The sequence below is a fragment of the Solanum lycopersicum genome, chromosome 11 (assembly GCF_036512215.1).
Source record: "Solanum lycopersicum chromosome 11, SLM_r2.1".
NCBI lineage: Eukaryota > Viridiplantae > Streptophyta > Magnoliopsida > Solanales > Solanaceae > Solanum > Solanum lycopersicum.
Window position 1 is genome coordinate 9,363,195 of NC_090810.1, and position 15,696 is coordinate 9,378,890.

The 15,696-nt window shown below is 26.4% G+C and overlaps 1 protein-coding gene across 1 annotated transcript; it reads left to right on the forward strand.

Annotated features, from left to right (window-relative positions):
• Positions 1-4,344: 4,344 nt before the first annotated feature.
• LOC101267764 (beta-galactosidase 16) lies at positions 4,345-14,637 on the forward strand. The gene is made up of 19 exons (XM_010314539.4): positions 4,345-4,630; positions 9,639-9,734; positions 9,844-9,956; positions 10,286-10,352; positions 10,768-10,860; positions 10,936-11,079; positions 11,278-11,372; positions 11,663-11,771; positions 11,896-11,980; positions 12,112-12,230; positions 12,320-12,490; positions 12,591-12,772; positions 12,942-13,033; positions 13,126-13,235; positions 13,335-13,442; positions 13,588-13,692; positions 13,777-13,922; positions 14,013-14,334; positions 14,426-14,637. The coding sequence occupies exons 1-19, from the start codon at positions 4,454-4,456 to the stop codon at positions 14,534-14,536; spliced, it is 2,445 nt and encodes an 814-aa protein (XP_010312841.2). The 5' UTR covers positions 4,345-4,453; the 3' UTR covers positions 14,537-14,637.
• The last annotated feature ends 1,059 nt before the right edge of the window (positions 14,638-15,696 follow it).

The following is a 15,696-nucleotide window of genomic DNA, read 5'->3' on the forward strand; positions in this document are numbered from 1 at the left end:
AAGATTTGGAGGTCGGGGGTGACACAACATTCAACTAAGATAAAGGATCGGTTGCTTTAATTTTGGGTTATAATTCGAATTTTTTATTTATTTATTTTATAAACAAATCGATCAAATATGCATGTTAATAGTATTTTTATAAGACATTTTGTGATTAGAGATAACTAAACAATTCAATTTGTATTTCCTTTTTGAAATTAGATGTCTTATTCGCTCAAACTTTGACGGGGGGGGGGGGGGGGGGATTTTTCACATTAACATTTGAGCTTGTATAAACCATCTAATAGCATTAACATAATATATTCATCTTTCATTGACTTTATGTGTTGTTGGAGATACATAGTAGGAAAAGAATAAAAATTCTGGTACTAACGTAATCATCTTATACTTAGCAAGAACGTCGATGATGATCGAAATAACCTTTAAATTAAAAATAAATCTAACTATAATATTCATTATTTTTTAAGACATGTTTTTTTAAAACTACCATTTAAATATATTCGCAATAATATCTATTTGACGCTCATAAATTTAGTACTCACTAATTGATAAAAAAAAGTTGTGCTACACATATATCAAGAGATTAATTATTAGTGCAAAAGGAAGTAAAAATAACTAAAAATTAATTATGAAAAGGGGTCAATTTGAATTAATAAAAATAGTAAATAAATAAGAATAAATGGAGAAAAAGAAAAGAGAAGAAAAAAAGGAACAAGCAAAAAAGTAGATGTTGTTGGTGAGGTTCAAACCATGGTTGGCTAGGTGTCAGACCATCTCCTTTGCCAATTGAGTTATTCCGCATTATGGGTATTGGGTGGCAAAGGTGATATCTATTCAACTATTATACATCTATACATATATATACATGTTTTTTTCCGAGATCACTGGCGGACCCCCACCTGTCCACGTAGATCCGCCCCTGCTTTGAAAGAATATAAACTTGAAAGGTGAGATATGGTGAAGAAACATGAAATGTGGGGAAGAAAGGTGAATGGTAATGAAAAAGGTAGATTGTATTAGTTTATTTTTTTAGTTTAAGACGTTATTAGTGTGTATTTTAGTCCAATAAATAACTCTTTTCATAAATAAAATTAATTCAAAATACGACGATATGAATACATATTATTTTATAAAAATCTTATCATTCTACCATTTTGAATAAATAATTTAAATTGTTGTTATTTTGACTAATTATGTTAGTAATTATGACTTAATTGCTAATTTATTCTTTTTTAATAGGTTAATTAATAAATATATATATTTCACTTCTTAAAAGTAGGCAATTGATTTTCTAATAAACTAATTATTATTGTTTGGTTAAAAAAGAATAATCATAAAATTGCAATAGACGGTTACCATTTTTTTTAATAGACCGTTAAATAAAGTTGAGTTTGAGAATTTAAAGAAATTGAAAAGTTAACTTCCTTAAAAATAGGAGTTAAAAATAAGGAGAAAAAAGAATTTCACATCTCCTTAATTAATGAGGGTTGATTGCATTAAAAGAAAAAAACTATAAAAAGTTGATTTTTTTGAAGGCTAATACGCGCTAATTTTGTTTTAGACTATTAGTTGTTAATTATTATTTGGCTACATATTGTAAGTCATATATAATGTTGTATGTTTGTGTCAATTCCTCAAAATGAATAATATATAAATAATTATGAAATTTATATATCTAATTTATCAGTTCGATTTGATTATTTTAGTGATTCTTTTTTAGTAAAATCAAAATCAAATTAAATAGTATCGATTTTTTAGTATTTAAAATCAAACCTAATCAAATGAAACCAAATATCAATTTTTTTAAATCAATTTGATTTAATTTTTTTAATCATAACAATAAATCACCCTACTTATAAGTATGGTAATTAAAATTTTAAATTTCCTTCTATTAATAGCACAACTCAATATTATATTTGCTCATGTTATGGTTGTTTATTGTCTTTTACTTCTTTCCTTCTTTATAGTTTTTGAATTTTTATTTCTCATATCATTTCTTTACTTTACTAACTGAAATAAAAGATTGTTTTGGTTTAACCAAAAAAAATGGGTTCAACAGTTAGTGGTTGTTTGGTAGTGTATTTGAAAAAATTAATACGTGTATCATTTATTAATATCTTATTTGATGCTTTTTTCGTCCTTTAAGGATAAAGATTTTGGTCAAGTAATATTAGATCAAGTAATGTTTAATGACCTAATAGATTCATGTCATGTGTATTAAATAATACACATGACATGAATTTATAAGGCGATTTAATATTACTTGACTAATTATACTTGATCAGATCTTTATAGGGAAAGAACTCGAAGATATACTCAAACTTTCATTTTGTGATTGACCTTACCTTTAATATCAAGTTATTCATACTCTTATCCTTTTCATTAATATCAAGTTACTCATACTCCTAAGGGCTGTTCAAAATCGAACTGAAACCAATAAGCTGAATCGATAAAAAAGTTATTGATTTATATTATTGGGTTATTGGTTTAGTGGTTTTGATGACGGTTTTGATTTTTTTTTGTTATCGAATTATCGGTTCTTAATGGTTTAAAGTTTTTTTTTAACGGGTTAACCGATAACCCGATAGTAAATTAAATAATAATATTTATACCATTTTGTATATAAAGTCCTTGACTTAGAGTTTAATTTCCTACTTTTATTTTTGGTTGTCTCAAATACTTGATTATTCTACAATGTAAAAGTGTTTGTTTTTTAGCAAGATATAACTTGTGAACTTAAGTACATGGTTTATTTGGTTAGTCACCTTGTTTCTAAGTGATTTTCAGTGTTTTTTCTTTTGTGTCAAATCTTAACGGTTAAACCGATAACGATCAAAAACCGATAAACCAATAATCGATAATCCAATATCTTAATGGTTCTAAAACGATTTAGCATCTCTACAAACCGATAATCAATAAACCAACCCGATAAACTTTAAAACCGAACCAAACTGGCCGATACACAACCCTACATACTCCTATCAGTAAGAAACTTTATAACCATACCCTCCGAACTAAAATAACGATTTCTCCAGAATTGACTTCAAATCCCCAATTTCAACTCCAATTACCTAATTTCTTTCTTTAATTTAACTCTTTTTTTTGGACTTTCATCAATGAACATTTCCTAAAAATTTAAAATTAAAATCGTTCCTTGATTCCTCCTAACTAACAAGAGTAACAAAATAAAATTTCTCCAACAAGATTTTCACGTAGTTATGATCATTTTATAATATTTTTCATTTCATAAAATCAATGATGCATAAATTATCATATTGTTTCGTATTTACCCTTGTGAGTTACTAATGTTGAAAAATTTATATTTGATCAACTTAGAAATTTAAGTTAATGATTGTTCATTGGTTAAATTAATTAATCAAAATAAATTAATTCATATTCATTGATTGAAAACTGGAATTCAAAAAAAATTAAATAAGGGTAGAAGGTTAAATTTACATTTATTTTGTAATGCAAGTAAAAAGTATAAATATAACATATAAATTGAGACGGAGAGAATATTATATAAGTTTTTCCCATACAATGGAAAGCTTTAGAGATTTCTTAACAAAATTAACTTGTACGATATATTTATATATAGATGAAAGCAAATTAAAAGTGATATTAACTAAATTTTCTTAGGTCACAAGTTTTGAAATTTTTGAACTAAACTAAAAATAAAATAAAATTGATCATTAAAAAGCGAGAAAATAGTCAACTACGGCAAGTAATGGAGGATTCACAAGCCGGCAATTTCTTTTTTAATGAATAACATAAGTTTTTCAAAATATTTTCAATATATAAAATTGAGATTAAAGAACATTAAAAGTATAGACAACTTAAATATATATATATATATATATATATATATATATATATATATATATATATATATATATAATATAAATAAGTAAAAGTAATTTTAGAGGGAAAGACTTTCACTATTCAATATAAAAGTAAAATATGAGTGTATGTCTCCTAATTGCCATTTTCCTCTTCCCCATTTTTTGTGAAACTGTTAAAAATTTTGAAATTCAAACTGTTTAAGTTTAACTGATATTTAAGCATGAAATATTTAAGTTTTTTAAATAATTCTTTTATGTTTTAATATTGTAACACAATAGTTTACAATTCAAAATATTTAATAGATATATGAAAAAAATTATGTTTAAGATAAATTTATTTGAATATCAAAATTTCAAAAATGATTTTACAAAATTACACATGTAAACATAACAAACATATGATGTCATGAGTTTAGGTCACAAACGTAATTTCCTTTTATAACACTGAAATACACGTCTAAAGTTCCTCCTATATATAAACTTGCCTTATCAAAAAAAAAATTGTGTCTCTCATTACTCCTTGCTAAAAAAATTATAAAAAGAAATTGTGTCTCTCATTACTCCTTGCTAAAAAAATTATAAAATTTTAAGAGAAATAATTATAAAGGAAAATGAAAATACAGTTGATGTGGCGGAACACGGCGACATTAATAGTGGTGATGATGATGGTGATGGTGATGATGACCGTCGCGGTAAACGTTACGTATGATGGAAGGTCGTTGATAATTGATGGCCAAAGAAAAATGTTATTTTCTGGTTCTATTCATTATCCAAGAAGCACTCCTGATGTATGTATTTCTCTCTATCTTTTACATAGTTATATGCTTTAAATTTCGTCGTTAAATTACTTTTATTTATTAAAATATTTTGATAATTCATCACTAAATGAATGAGTATTAGTACTGATAGGAGTTTTCGCCCTTAACCGGCAATGCGCAATCTGAATTTAGTCGAACCTTTAATGTGGACTCCGAACACCGAGTGAAAAACTAAAAAAAAAATAACGTTAGTTATTTAAGACTTTATATTTACTCAGAAATGAATTCAGAGCTTTATTGGACGCATAATGTTTATAATAATTCTGTTTATATGAGATATTTATCAATTTTGTTTAATATATTTATAGTAATAGGTAATTTACCATCTAACAAAATTACATGTAATATACTTCCTCTAGTCCGTAATAATAGAACACACCATTTAAGAAAAAAAAATTAAGGACATAAATTAAAACAAATCCCAGCAATTTTTGTAAACTTAAACCAATTTACTTATTTTAAACTATGAAAAAACTTTCAATAATTCAGTTATATGAAACAAAAACGGTAATTAGTTATCTAATTTAATTGACTCTTAATTATAAAAACTGTAACTCTCATCTGCTGCATTTAAGTTTGTTAAAATTATACTTAGTGTAGTATTGTTTAATAATAATTGTTCACTATTGACTTGTCATAGTGTTTAAGAAACAATGAATGATATGAGTAATATTACTATATCATCTTTTGATTTTATTAAAATTTAATGTTTTGAGAAATATGTTAGATGATAAATAATATTTAATAGCACAGGTAAAATAGACGATACAAAAAAATTATATGTTTATTTTTAAAAAATTAAATAAGTATTATAGATAACTATTTTTAGTATAATGAATAACTATTATTGGACTGAGTCAATATTAATTGACTACGTCGCTTATTTGGGTTTTGTGTATCAACATTTAATTAAAAAAAATAACATGTAGATAAATTATAATAAACAAGTTCTTGCTTTTCTAAATTATTGAATATATTTGAATAAGTATATATAAATTACATCGTTGGAAGAATTCATTTGTAAATGTAACAAACAAACAAAATTAATGAATTGTTTTTTTTAAGAGACTTAATAATAAGGAATTTATATTTGGCTCTGCCGTTTGATATTCAAAGTCTCTGGTGATAATTACAAAGAAAACAATAAAGATTTTACTAGTTATCTTAATTAACATAAAAAAAAATCTCTAAATTATTAAATATATTTGAATAAGTATCTTAAAGTTACAATGGAAGAATCCATTTGTAAAATGTAACAAACAAACGAAATAATTTAATAGTTTTTTGAATGAGTGTCAATTAATTAATAAATTTATATTAAATATTGCCGTTTGATATTTAAAGTTCACTAAAAAAAATACAAATTATATGGAGATTTTCTTGTAAATTTCCAAATCAATTTTTGGAAAATTCCCTTTTAATTTCACACTTTTGTTGGAGTGGTCTCTAATGATAATTACAAGAAACACAACAAATTAGACACTACAAATTATCTTATTAAACATCTTAAAATTGATATGTTTTCAAAGTTTCTAATCAATCACAAAACAATCACCATTTCTTTTTACAATTTCTTTATTTTTCAATATTGCAGAATTACAAAATAAATATATATGTGATATTGTTTAATTGGATATAAAATTTAAAAGTACTATTGTTTCAATGCAATCAACTTTAATAACTAATTATATAAAAGGTAACTACCTCAGTCCCAATAAGTGCAAAATATATGTAGGTAATTTCTTTTATTTGTTTAGGATTGAATTTTATATATGTTTTGAGTTATCTTTGAGACATCTTAGAAATAAGAGAAGGGTCGTTTATGGAAAACAAATTAAATTATCTTAATCATTTAAAAATAAATAAATTATATTTATTTAAATATTAAAAATAAATTAAATTATCTTAATCATTTAATTTTCAGATCTAGAAATAACATCTGAATCATTTGAAACCAATTTTACCAACACACTTTGATCACATTCAGTAAATTCGATCAAATTTTATAAACTTTTAATCATATTAATTCAACAGAAATATCCGCAAGTTATTCTAAACAACATTTTCATTATAAAAAATAAATATATGATTGCAAAAAAAAAAAAATATTGAGATCATTCCTTTATCCTCCCAACTAACAAGAATAACAAAACAATTCTTTTCCAACAAAATTTTCATGTCGTCATAATCGCCGCTATTATAGTTATTTTTTTTTCTTTTGTTTGATTCCTTAGAAAAACTTGTACGTCTTTCCAACTTAATTATAAGAACTAAAAAAATATATATTTCTCATTAAATAATAATTAATTTTTATTCTTTCTATATATTGTATTTTTTGTATATTTAACTAGTAATTATAATTATTTTTATTGAACAATCGAAAATGTTAAAATTTATTTTAAAATCCCAAACAAACATTCCGGGCAAATAAACTTTAATTTGGGAGAGGGATTATTTCCTCTTTAATTTAGCCCATATTCAACTATTCGAATCATTTTCATTGTTACATAAATTACTTAACTCTTCATATTAATAAATAAAAATTTTACTACATCGAGTAACATCTTATTAATTAGAATTAATCTTTTGTATTAAAAACAATAAGGATGTAAAATAAAAATGACAATTGAAAATTATTTCTTATATGTATATGCATATGTACATATTATTATATATTTTTTAAAATAAATAAAATCAAACATACAAGTTCAACTAACCGGTACGATACAATCTTGATTCCTTCCAAGTCCCAACTAATGGCAACAAAATAATATTTCTCCAACTAGATTTTCATGTAGTCATGGTTACCGCTATTATAGTTTTAAAAAATTTCTTTTGTTTGGTTAATAGAAAAAATGTATGCTTTTTTAACTTAATTATAACAACTATATATCAAAAAAAAAAAAGAAGATATTTACATGGTATAATTGCTCGTTAAAATAAGCAAAAATGCACAAATATCATCCTAAACTACGATTGAAATCGCAGAGATATATCTTAACTATTTTAAGGTACTATTACCTCGGAACTTATTTTTTTGTAATTTTGTGCACCTTTTTTATTTACGTGGCATCTAAATATCTCTCACGCACCTCAATTGTGTGGAGTGCATGGAGTGTTCCACGTAAAACAAAAGGTGTATAAAATTTTAAAAAAAATAAGTTCATGGGGTAATAGAACATTAGTTTAATTAAGGTGTGTCTCTGGGATTTTGGTCATAGTCTAGGGATACTTGTGTATTTTCCCTTAAAATAATATATATATATATATATATATAAACATATATATTTTTATATATTTAAGTAGCAAATATAATTATTTTGACTGGTTAATTAAATATTTTAAAACCTTTAATTTAGTCCGTATTTAACTTGTTTGAATTTTTTTTATTAAGTGATGCAATATTAAAAGCCAACTTATTAAAAATACACTTGACATAAAAGAACATACATTTTAACAAAATATTTTGCGAGATATTTTTTTTAATGTTTAGTTATTGAATGATTATTTCTTTAACCACCTATATAATCATTTCTCTCAAGTTTATAATAATTAAAATGAAATAGATTTTTATTGAATGATTATTTCTTTAACCACCTATATAATCATTTCTCTCAAGTTTATAATAATTAAAATGAAATAGATTTATCTTACCCTATTTATTTTGTATATAATTTGTAACACTCAAGAAAAAAGGTAATAATTTCTTAATTTGTGATGAGATTTTTTTTTGTATGTTCAAGAGATTGATTGAGAGTGGGGTTTGTTGGGTACTTCATATTTGAAGTGTTGTGGTTAATATTTGAAGCTAATTGATGAATAATTTAAATTCATAAAAAACGAAATCTTTATTTCTTGTAAGTATGTAGAATATAACATTGTATAGTATCATTGTATACTCTGATGTATAAAAAGTTGTATGAAAGTACTTAGGTGTAATGTTTATATTAAATTTAAACTAATCATTATTTTTAGAGAAGTATCGAAAAACACTTCTAAACTTGACGTTAATTATTATTTTCATCCGTTAGCTTTATGACTCACTCGCATTAATATTATTTTGGTTTAATATTTAACACTAACTAAATTCTAATTCTAATTGGATAAGTGGAAAAGTTAGTTACATGTGTGGAGAAGTTACTCCAACTATCCATTAAGTCTTTCACTTTACCAATTACCTCTTCAGCATGATTGAAAGGTGAGAACGATCACTGTTATTTAAAGGATCCTCTCTCTGCCATAAAGAAATAATCTTATGCATCAAAGTTATTCATAAAATATAAAGTAAGAGACAGAAACAACTTCTTAAGAACCAAAAGAAAAGACTTCCGCTCAATAAGTACAGAATTATAATGGAATGGCTGATTTAGGTATATATTCTTGACTGAATTATCATAGTAATACATTTATGTGAAAATCATATAGTTCTACGATCCTGAATTAATTGATATGATTTCTGAATGCTTAGATTGTATATGTTTTCACAATCATTAAAATCCTTACATCATCTCCAAACTATTGACAACCTTAAAAACACTCTTTTACTTGACTAATTGAAGCTAAATACACCCCCGATCTTGCAATATTAGTTAAATATACCCCTAAATTCTCATCAAGTTCAGGGGTGTTTTCAACACTACTCTCAATTTTTATTAAAAACTTCATGCTCCTACAAGAGTTTGAGACCACTTGCTATGTCATGTTGCATATTGAGAGTATATTAAGAGTGTATTTAAGTTTATTATCAAGTACGTATGTTGTTTTTAAGGTTGTCAATAATTCAAATTTGAAACTAACAATTTTCGCCAAATTTAGAGTTATTTTTATACTTCTTTATTTATTTTTAATTTCGCATTGTTTGACTATCATTTTTAATTTTTGTGACATTCAATAAAGACAAAATGTCATATGTAACAAAATGTGTAATGTGATAACTAACTTTCTCTTTTCGAATTTGCTTTTTCATATTTTATGATAGATGTGGCCATCTTTAATATCGAAAGCTAAAGAAGGTGGAATAGATGTGATTGAGACTTATGTATTTTGGAACCTTCATGAACCGCAACCTGGACAGGTATTAGATAAAATGCTGTCATTAATATTATTTTTTCGAATCATTCGTATACGCTAAATATTTTGTGCACTGACTTATTATTATTATTGTTTTTTCATGTGATGTCAAGTATGATTTTAGTGGAAGACGTGATATAGTAGCATTTATAAAGCAAATTCAAGCACAAGGTCTCTATGCTTGCCTTCGTATTGGACCTTATATTGAGGCTGAATGGACTTATGGGTAATAAAAAAACACTTAAATATCAATTATTCGGGAAAAAGGTTCGAAATATATTGAAATTTTGATCAAAGTTATTGCAATAGTCTCAAACTAAGATTCCTGCACTATCTGATAGTCTATTTTAAAGATATATAGGTGTCAGTCATAAATATTACATCATTATAAATAGGAATTTGGCCAAAATTTGGAATTGTTATAAAAATTTTGATCAAAGTCCAAATATATTTCAAGACTTTTTCCCTATTTTTTTTGTTAATCCAAAAAATATTCATTTGTTATATTTTGACCTCTTTTCATTGTATTTGGATAAATTTTTGTTGAATTTTTAGGGGCTTCCCATTTTGGTTACATGATGTTCCTGGCATTGTTTATCGATCTGATAACGAACCATTTAAGGTACGTAACAATACTTTTACCTTTAATTATTTTTGTTGGGTAATGTCAAATTGTCAATATCCTGCCTATAGCAAAGCCTGTGAACGGTTGGGTATTTCAAATCGGAGTCATGATCAAACATGGTATTTACTTGGATTTAGTTAAGAAATAAAATTGCAAATTTGCTATGAGCTATAACTTCTGGCACGATACTAAGTGTTTGATCATAACAAGTGGTACCGAGGCAGGTTTAGGGAGTGAGATTGTTTGTCTGATGGTTTTAGTTAAAAAATAAAGTTTTAACATGATGGTAAGCTCTTGATTCTAATAACATTACTGTTAAATTTGTGACTCGACCACTTTTTTATTTGTTTATTTATTTATTTATTTTTGTTTGAATTGGTAGGAAAATTAACATTTTTTTTTTTTTGGATAGTTTTATATGCAAAACTTCACAACAAAGATAGTGAACTTGATGAAGTCAGAAGGGTTATATGCGTCACAAGGAGGTCCAATTATACTCTCACAGGTTAAATAACATGTTAATTACTAGTTACGTTTTGCTTCACGAGATTTAATTCGAATAATCTTTTAATTTATACAGATAGAAAATGAATATCAAAATAAAGAGAAATCATTTGGAGAAAAAGGACCCCCTTATGTTCGTTGGGCAGCAAAAATGGCTGTGGAACTTGATACTGGTGTACCTTGGATCATGTGTAAACAAGATGATGCGCCTGATCCTGTTGTATGTTTCATTTTCTCTTCTTATTTTTATCATAAAATAATAGGTAAATTGTTTTATTTTTTAAGATCTATAGTCTCACGTAATTTGACCTCATAACGTAAAATAGTTACATAATTTCAGTGTATGGAAATTAAACTCATTATTTATTCATCATGTCAAGTTTTTGCACCACTAATTTTTAAATATGTTTGTGTGTAGATTAACACATGCAATGGAAGGACTTGTGGAGAAACATTTAAAGGGCCTAATTCACCAAATAAGCCTTCAATTTGGACAGAAAATTGGACTAGCTTGTAAGAACTTTCAAACTCTACAAAATTTAACCACTTCGAGCCAAAATTACATATGTATTTTATTTGAGTTGAAGTGTTTAACTTACTTTTTTTGAAGACAAATTAAAAGAATGATTTTGAATAATAGTACAAATAAAAAAAGTTAAACTTTTTTTTACTTTTGAAGCCTTGATAAAGCACGAATTCCTAATTTAATATTGTAAAAACTATTTTTCGAATTAATTAGTCAGATACAAACGACTACTTTACAAAAGTAAAACTTTGCTGAATTTTTTTAAAAAAATTTGTAGCTATCAAGTGTATGGGAAAAATGCAGTAAAGAGATCAGCAGAAGAAATGGCCTATCAAGTTGCTCTATTTATTGCTAGGAAGAATGGGACCTACATAAACTATTATATGGTAATTTTTTATGATAAAATATATTGATTATATTAATTCTATATTACTTGTTCGTCATAAGAATTCAATATTAATTTATTTAAAATTGAGGCGTTATTTCCGTTTTGCGTTCTTTCATGAGCAGTATCATGGAGGCACAAATTTTGGCAGAAGTGCTGCAGAATTTATGATTACAAGTTATTATGATCTGGCCCCACTTGACGAGTATGGTAAGCTATAATCAAATTAATTAAATTACATAGATAAAATTTTACTTTGTGATAGCAAATTATTTACTATTTGTATCGAATCACATATTACTAATATTATGTGCATCGTTCTATGCACCTTTGTTATGCAGGTCTAATCAGTCAACCAAAATATGGTCATTTCAAGGAATTACATGCAGCTATAAAGTTTTGCTCTGAAAACATACTTTCTACTTTTCCCACAATGCATTCTTTAGGTCCACTACAGGAGGTAATACATTACACGAGACTTGCTTCGTCTGATCGAATTTACTGTTTACTTTTTTTCTTTCTTAATCGTATATAAAAATTATACATTAGGTTTATGTATACGGCGAAGATTCAGGAACTAAATGCTCAGCATTACTGGTGAACACAGATCACAGTAATAAGAATATAACAGTAAAATTTCGAGATTTGACATATCAATTACCTCCAAAATCTATTAGCATATTGCCTGACTGTAAAACTGTAGTCTTCAATACAGCCAAGGTACGTACATAGATTTATTTTGAAAGTCAATTTTTGAATGAATTTCATGTATACTATAACACGAAAGTAACAGAGTGATTTTCATGCGTGATATTATTAGGTAAGTACACAATTCAACACGAGAAGTCCGACTACAGTATTCAAGTTTGATAGAGCTGAGAAATGGGAACAATTCCATGAGATAATTCCGCAATTTGATGCAACAACAGTTAGATCAGAGACATTGTTGGAGCAAACAAATACTACAAAAGATGTCTCTGACTATCTTTGGTACACTGCTAGGTAATCAAAATTCAAATAACCATAGTAATATATATTAGTTAACTTGCTTCAATAGGATTAATTTTCGTATCAAATTTAACGAAAATAACTTCATATATTATTATTATTATTATTAGAAATGTCAATAAATTTATCAACTAATTTAAGCTAGAATTGATGTGATATTTAGTTTGGAGCAGGAATCAGAGGAGGAGCAAGTTAAACTAAGTGTGAAGTCATTAGGACATGTTTTGCATGTTTTTGTCAATGGACATCTTGTGGGTGAGTATTTTTCGATAATAAATATTAATTTCACTGGTATGTTATTGTTATAGTTATCGATTTGTTAATTTTCATGTGTTTTTTTTTTGTAGGATATGGTCATGGACAATTTAGAAAAGCATCATTTTTAGTAGAAAGCACGGTTTCTCTACAAAAAGGAAAAAATCAAATCTCATTTCTGAGTGCAACAGTTGGTTTACCGGTTTGTACTTAAATCTTTAATTTTATTTTTTTCTCAAGAAAATATTCACTAAGCTAAAAATAGATCACAAATTTCCTCTTCTTTACTATATATATGCAGAATTCAGGGGCATTTCTTGAGCGTAGGTCTCTAGGTGTACATTCAGTTATGATTCAATTAGACAATAGAGTTCTCAAAAACTTCACTGATTTTTCATGGGGTTATCAGGTAATAACCGCATTGAACTTAACTTATATACACTGACTTACAGCGTAAATATAATAAATAAACATCCATGACTTGTGATTTAAAACAGAGGATCTCTTATCTTAATTTTCAAGTGAATTTTATTTTAATTACATAATATTATAAGGTTGGATTGTTGGGAGAAAAGTTACAAATTTACTCATCAGAACGTACAAAGAGTGGTAATTGGAGCAGATTAGGCTCTTCTAAACAACAACTTACATGGTACAAGGTAAGTAAATGTACATATGCATATAAATTATGTATTTCTATAAACTTTATATGTGTTGTTTTAACTCACATTGCAATTATGCAGTCCATTTTCGATGCACCAAAAGGCGATGATCCTGTTACTCTAAATCTTGGATCGATGGGGAAAGGTGAAGTTTGGGTTAATGGCCAAAGTATTGGAAGATTTTGGCTCTCCTTTCACACACCTCAAGGGGTTCCTTCACAAACTTGGTATGTAACACTTACTATGTACAACAATATTATACATATTAATTATTAGTAGACAGAACTTAATGTTCCAAATGTGTATTGTATTTATAGGTACAATGTTCCAAGGTCATTTCTCAAACCTAAAGACAATGTATTGGTGTTATTTGAGGAGGAAATAGGCAATCCTCTTGGCATAACCATTGACACAATTTCAATAACCAAAGTATGCGCGCACGTCGCAGATTCAAATCCACCACCAGTAATAAACTCTTGGAGAAAACATGGTAGAAGACCTAAAGTGCAACTTAGTTGTCCTCAAGGAAGAAAAATTTCCAAGATTTTGTTTGCAAGCTTTGGAAATCCAATTGGTGATTGTGATGATTATGACATTGGACTATGTCACTCCTCTAACTCTAAAGCCATTGTGGAAAAGGTACATTATATTCTTTACCTGTTTCTAAGAGTTGTTAGAATTAGCTCATAAAAATATGATTGATTAACTCGTTTTAATCTGAATTGCGTAGGCTTGTTTAGGGAAGAGCAAATGTACCATTGCTCATTCAAGTAAGAAGTTTGGTGGTGATCCATGTCCTGGAATTTCTAAGTCTTTGTTGGTTGATGTTCAATGTAAATGACACCACAATTAATCATCTCATTATATATATGTTTTTTCATTAACGATGGAATATTTTTTAAAAAAATAATTAAAGTAAGGTATAGAGTACATTCATTGTTATGCATGTGTACATTTATATAATTACAAATTTTATTTGTTCTCTAGACGAAAATGTCAACTTTGGAGAATAATTATTGAAATTAATTCATTATACTCAATATGTTATAGAAGTGTCGTATAATTTTTTTAGTACGTAATATAAAAATTCATGTAAGATTTAATTTACTCTTTAGGATGTGATAAAAATTAGTATAAAAGTTATTTTTTCTTAATAAAATTTAAAATTTGATGACTTTTATGTGACAAAAATAAAAATATGTGATAAACTTTATGAATATCTTTTATATGACAAATACTAGACAATATCAAATTCAAACAATTTACAACTGAATAGAAGAAGACTGAGTCCAAGAGGGACAAAAAGTTTTGAAACTGTGTTGGCGGTAGTGATGAGAGTCCATTATACTACTCCTTCATTTCAAAAAGAATAGTCTAATTTGACATGAAATAAAATGTAAGAAAAGAAAAAAGTTTTTTAGTTTTGTGATTGTAAATGTCAAATATATCAAAATGCTTTTTAATTTTGTGGTCTTAAACATGTCATGTTGAAAGTTAAAGTTGAAATGTTGCAAAAAAGGAAAATGATCGTTCTTTTTTAAACAAACTAAAAAGGAAATAGATATTCTTTTTTAAACGGAGGAAGTATTAATCAGTTGACCAAAAGATCCATTGCAAACACCGAAATGAGTTGCTACTTAGCGATGAGATTGTTTTACGTTTGATTAAAAGTCTCAAATTTAAATTTGGAGATCAAGAAAATCTTGTTGGAAGCGTCATCTCTAAATAGATCCTGCAGTGTGTATTCAAATTTTTTCAAAGTTCTAATATGGACTCCAAATATTATGAAAAGATCATAAAAAATATTACTTTCTCTGTCTCAATTTATGTGATTTTTTATTTTTCAAAAGTCAAACAGTTTAAATTTGACCAAAAATTTATGCATGGACTCTTCAATTTTCTTGAAATAAAATTTATATTTTTGTAAACTATGTGAAAATACTATAAGTCACAAACTCACAATAATTGACAATTCAAAATAATTAAAAAAGATATAAAAAA

What these genes read in the sequence shown, in the direction of transcription:
- LOC101267764 (XM_010314539.4), top strand. Translation starts at nt 4,454, where the DNA reads ATGAAAATACAGTTGATGTGGCGGAACACGGCGACATTAATAGTGGTG. An exon ending in ATCCAAGAAGCACTCCTGAT is followed by an intron (nt 4,631 to 9,638) that starts GTATGTATTTCT and finishes ATTTTATGATAG; the next exon opens with ATGTGGCCATCTTTAATATC. An exon ending in CTTTAGGTCCACTACAGGAG is followed by an intron (nt 12,231 to 12,319) that starts GTAATACATTAC and finishes ATTATACATTAG; the next exon opens with GTTTATGTATACGGCGAAGA.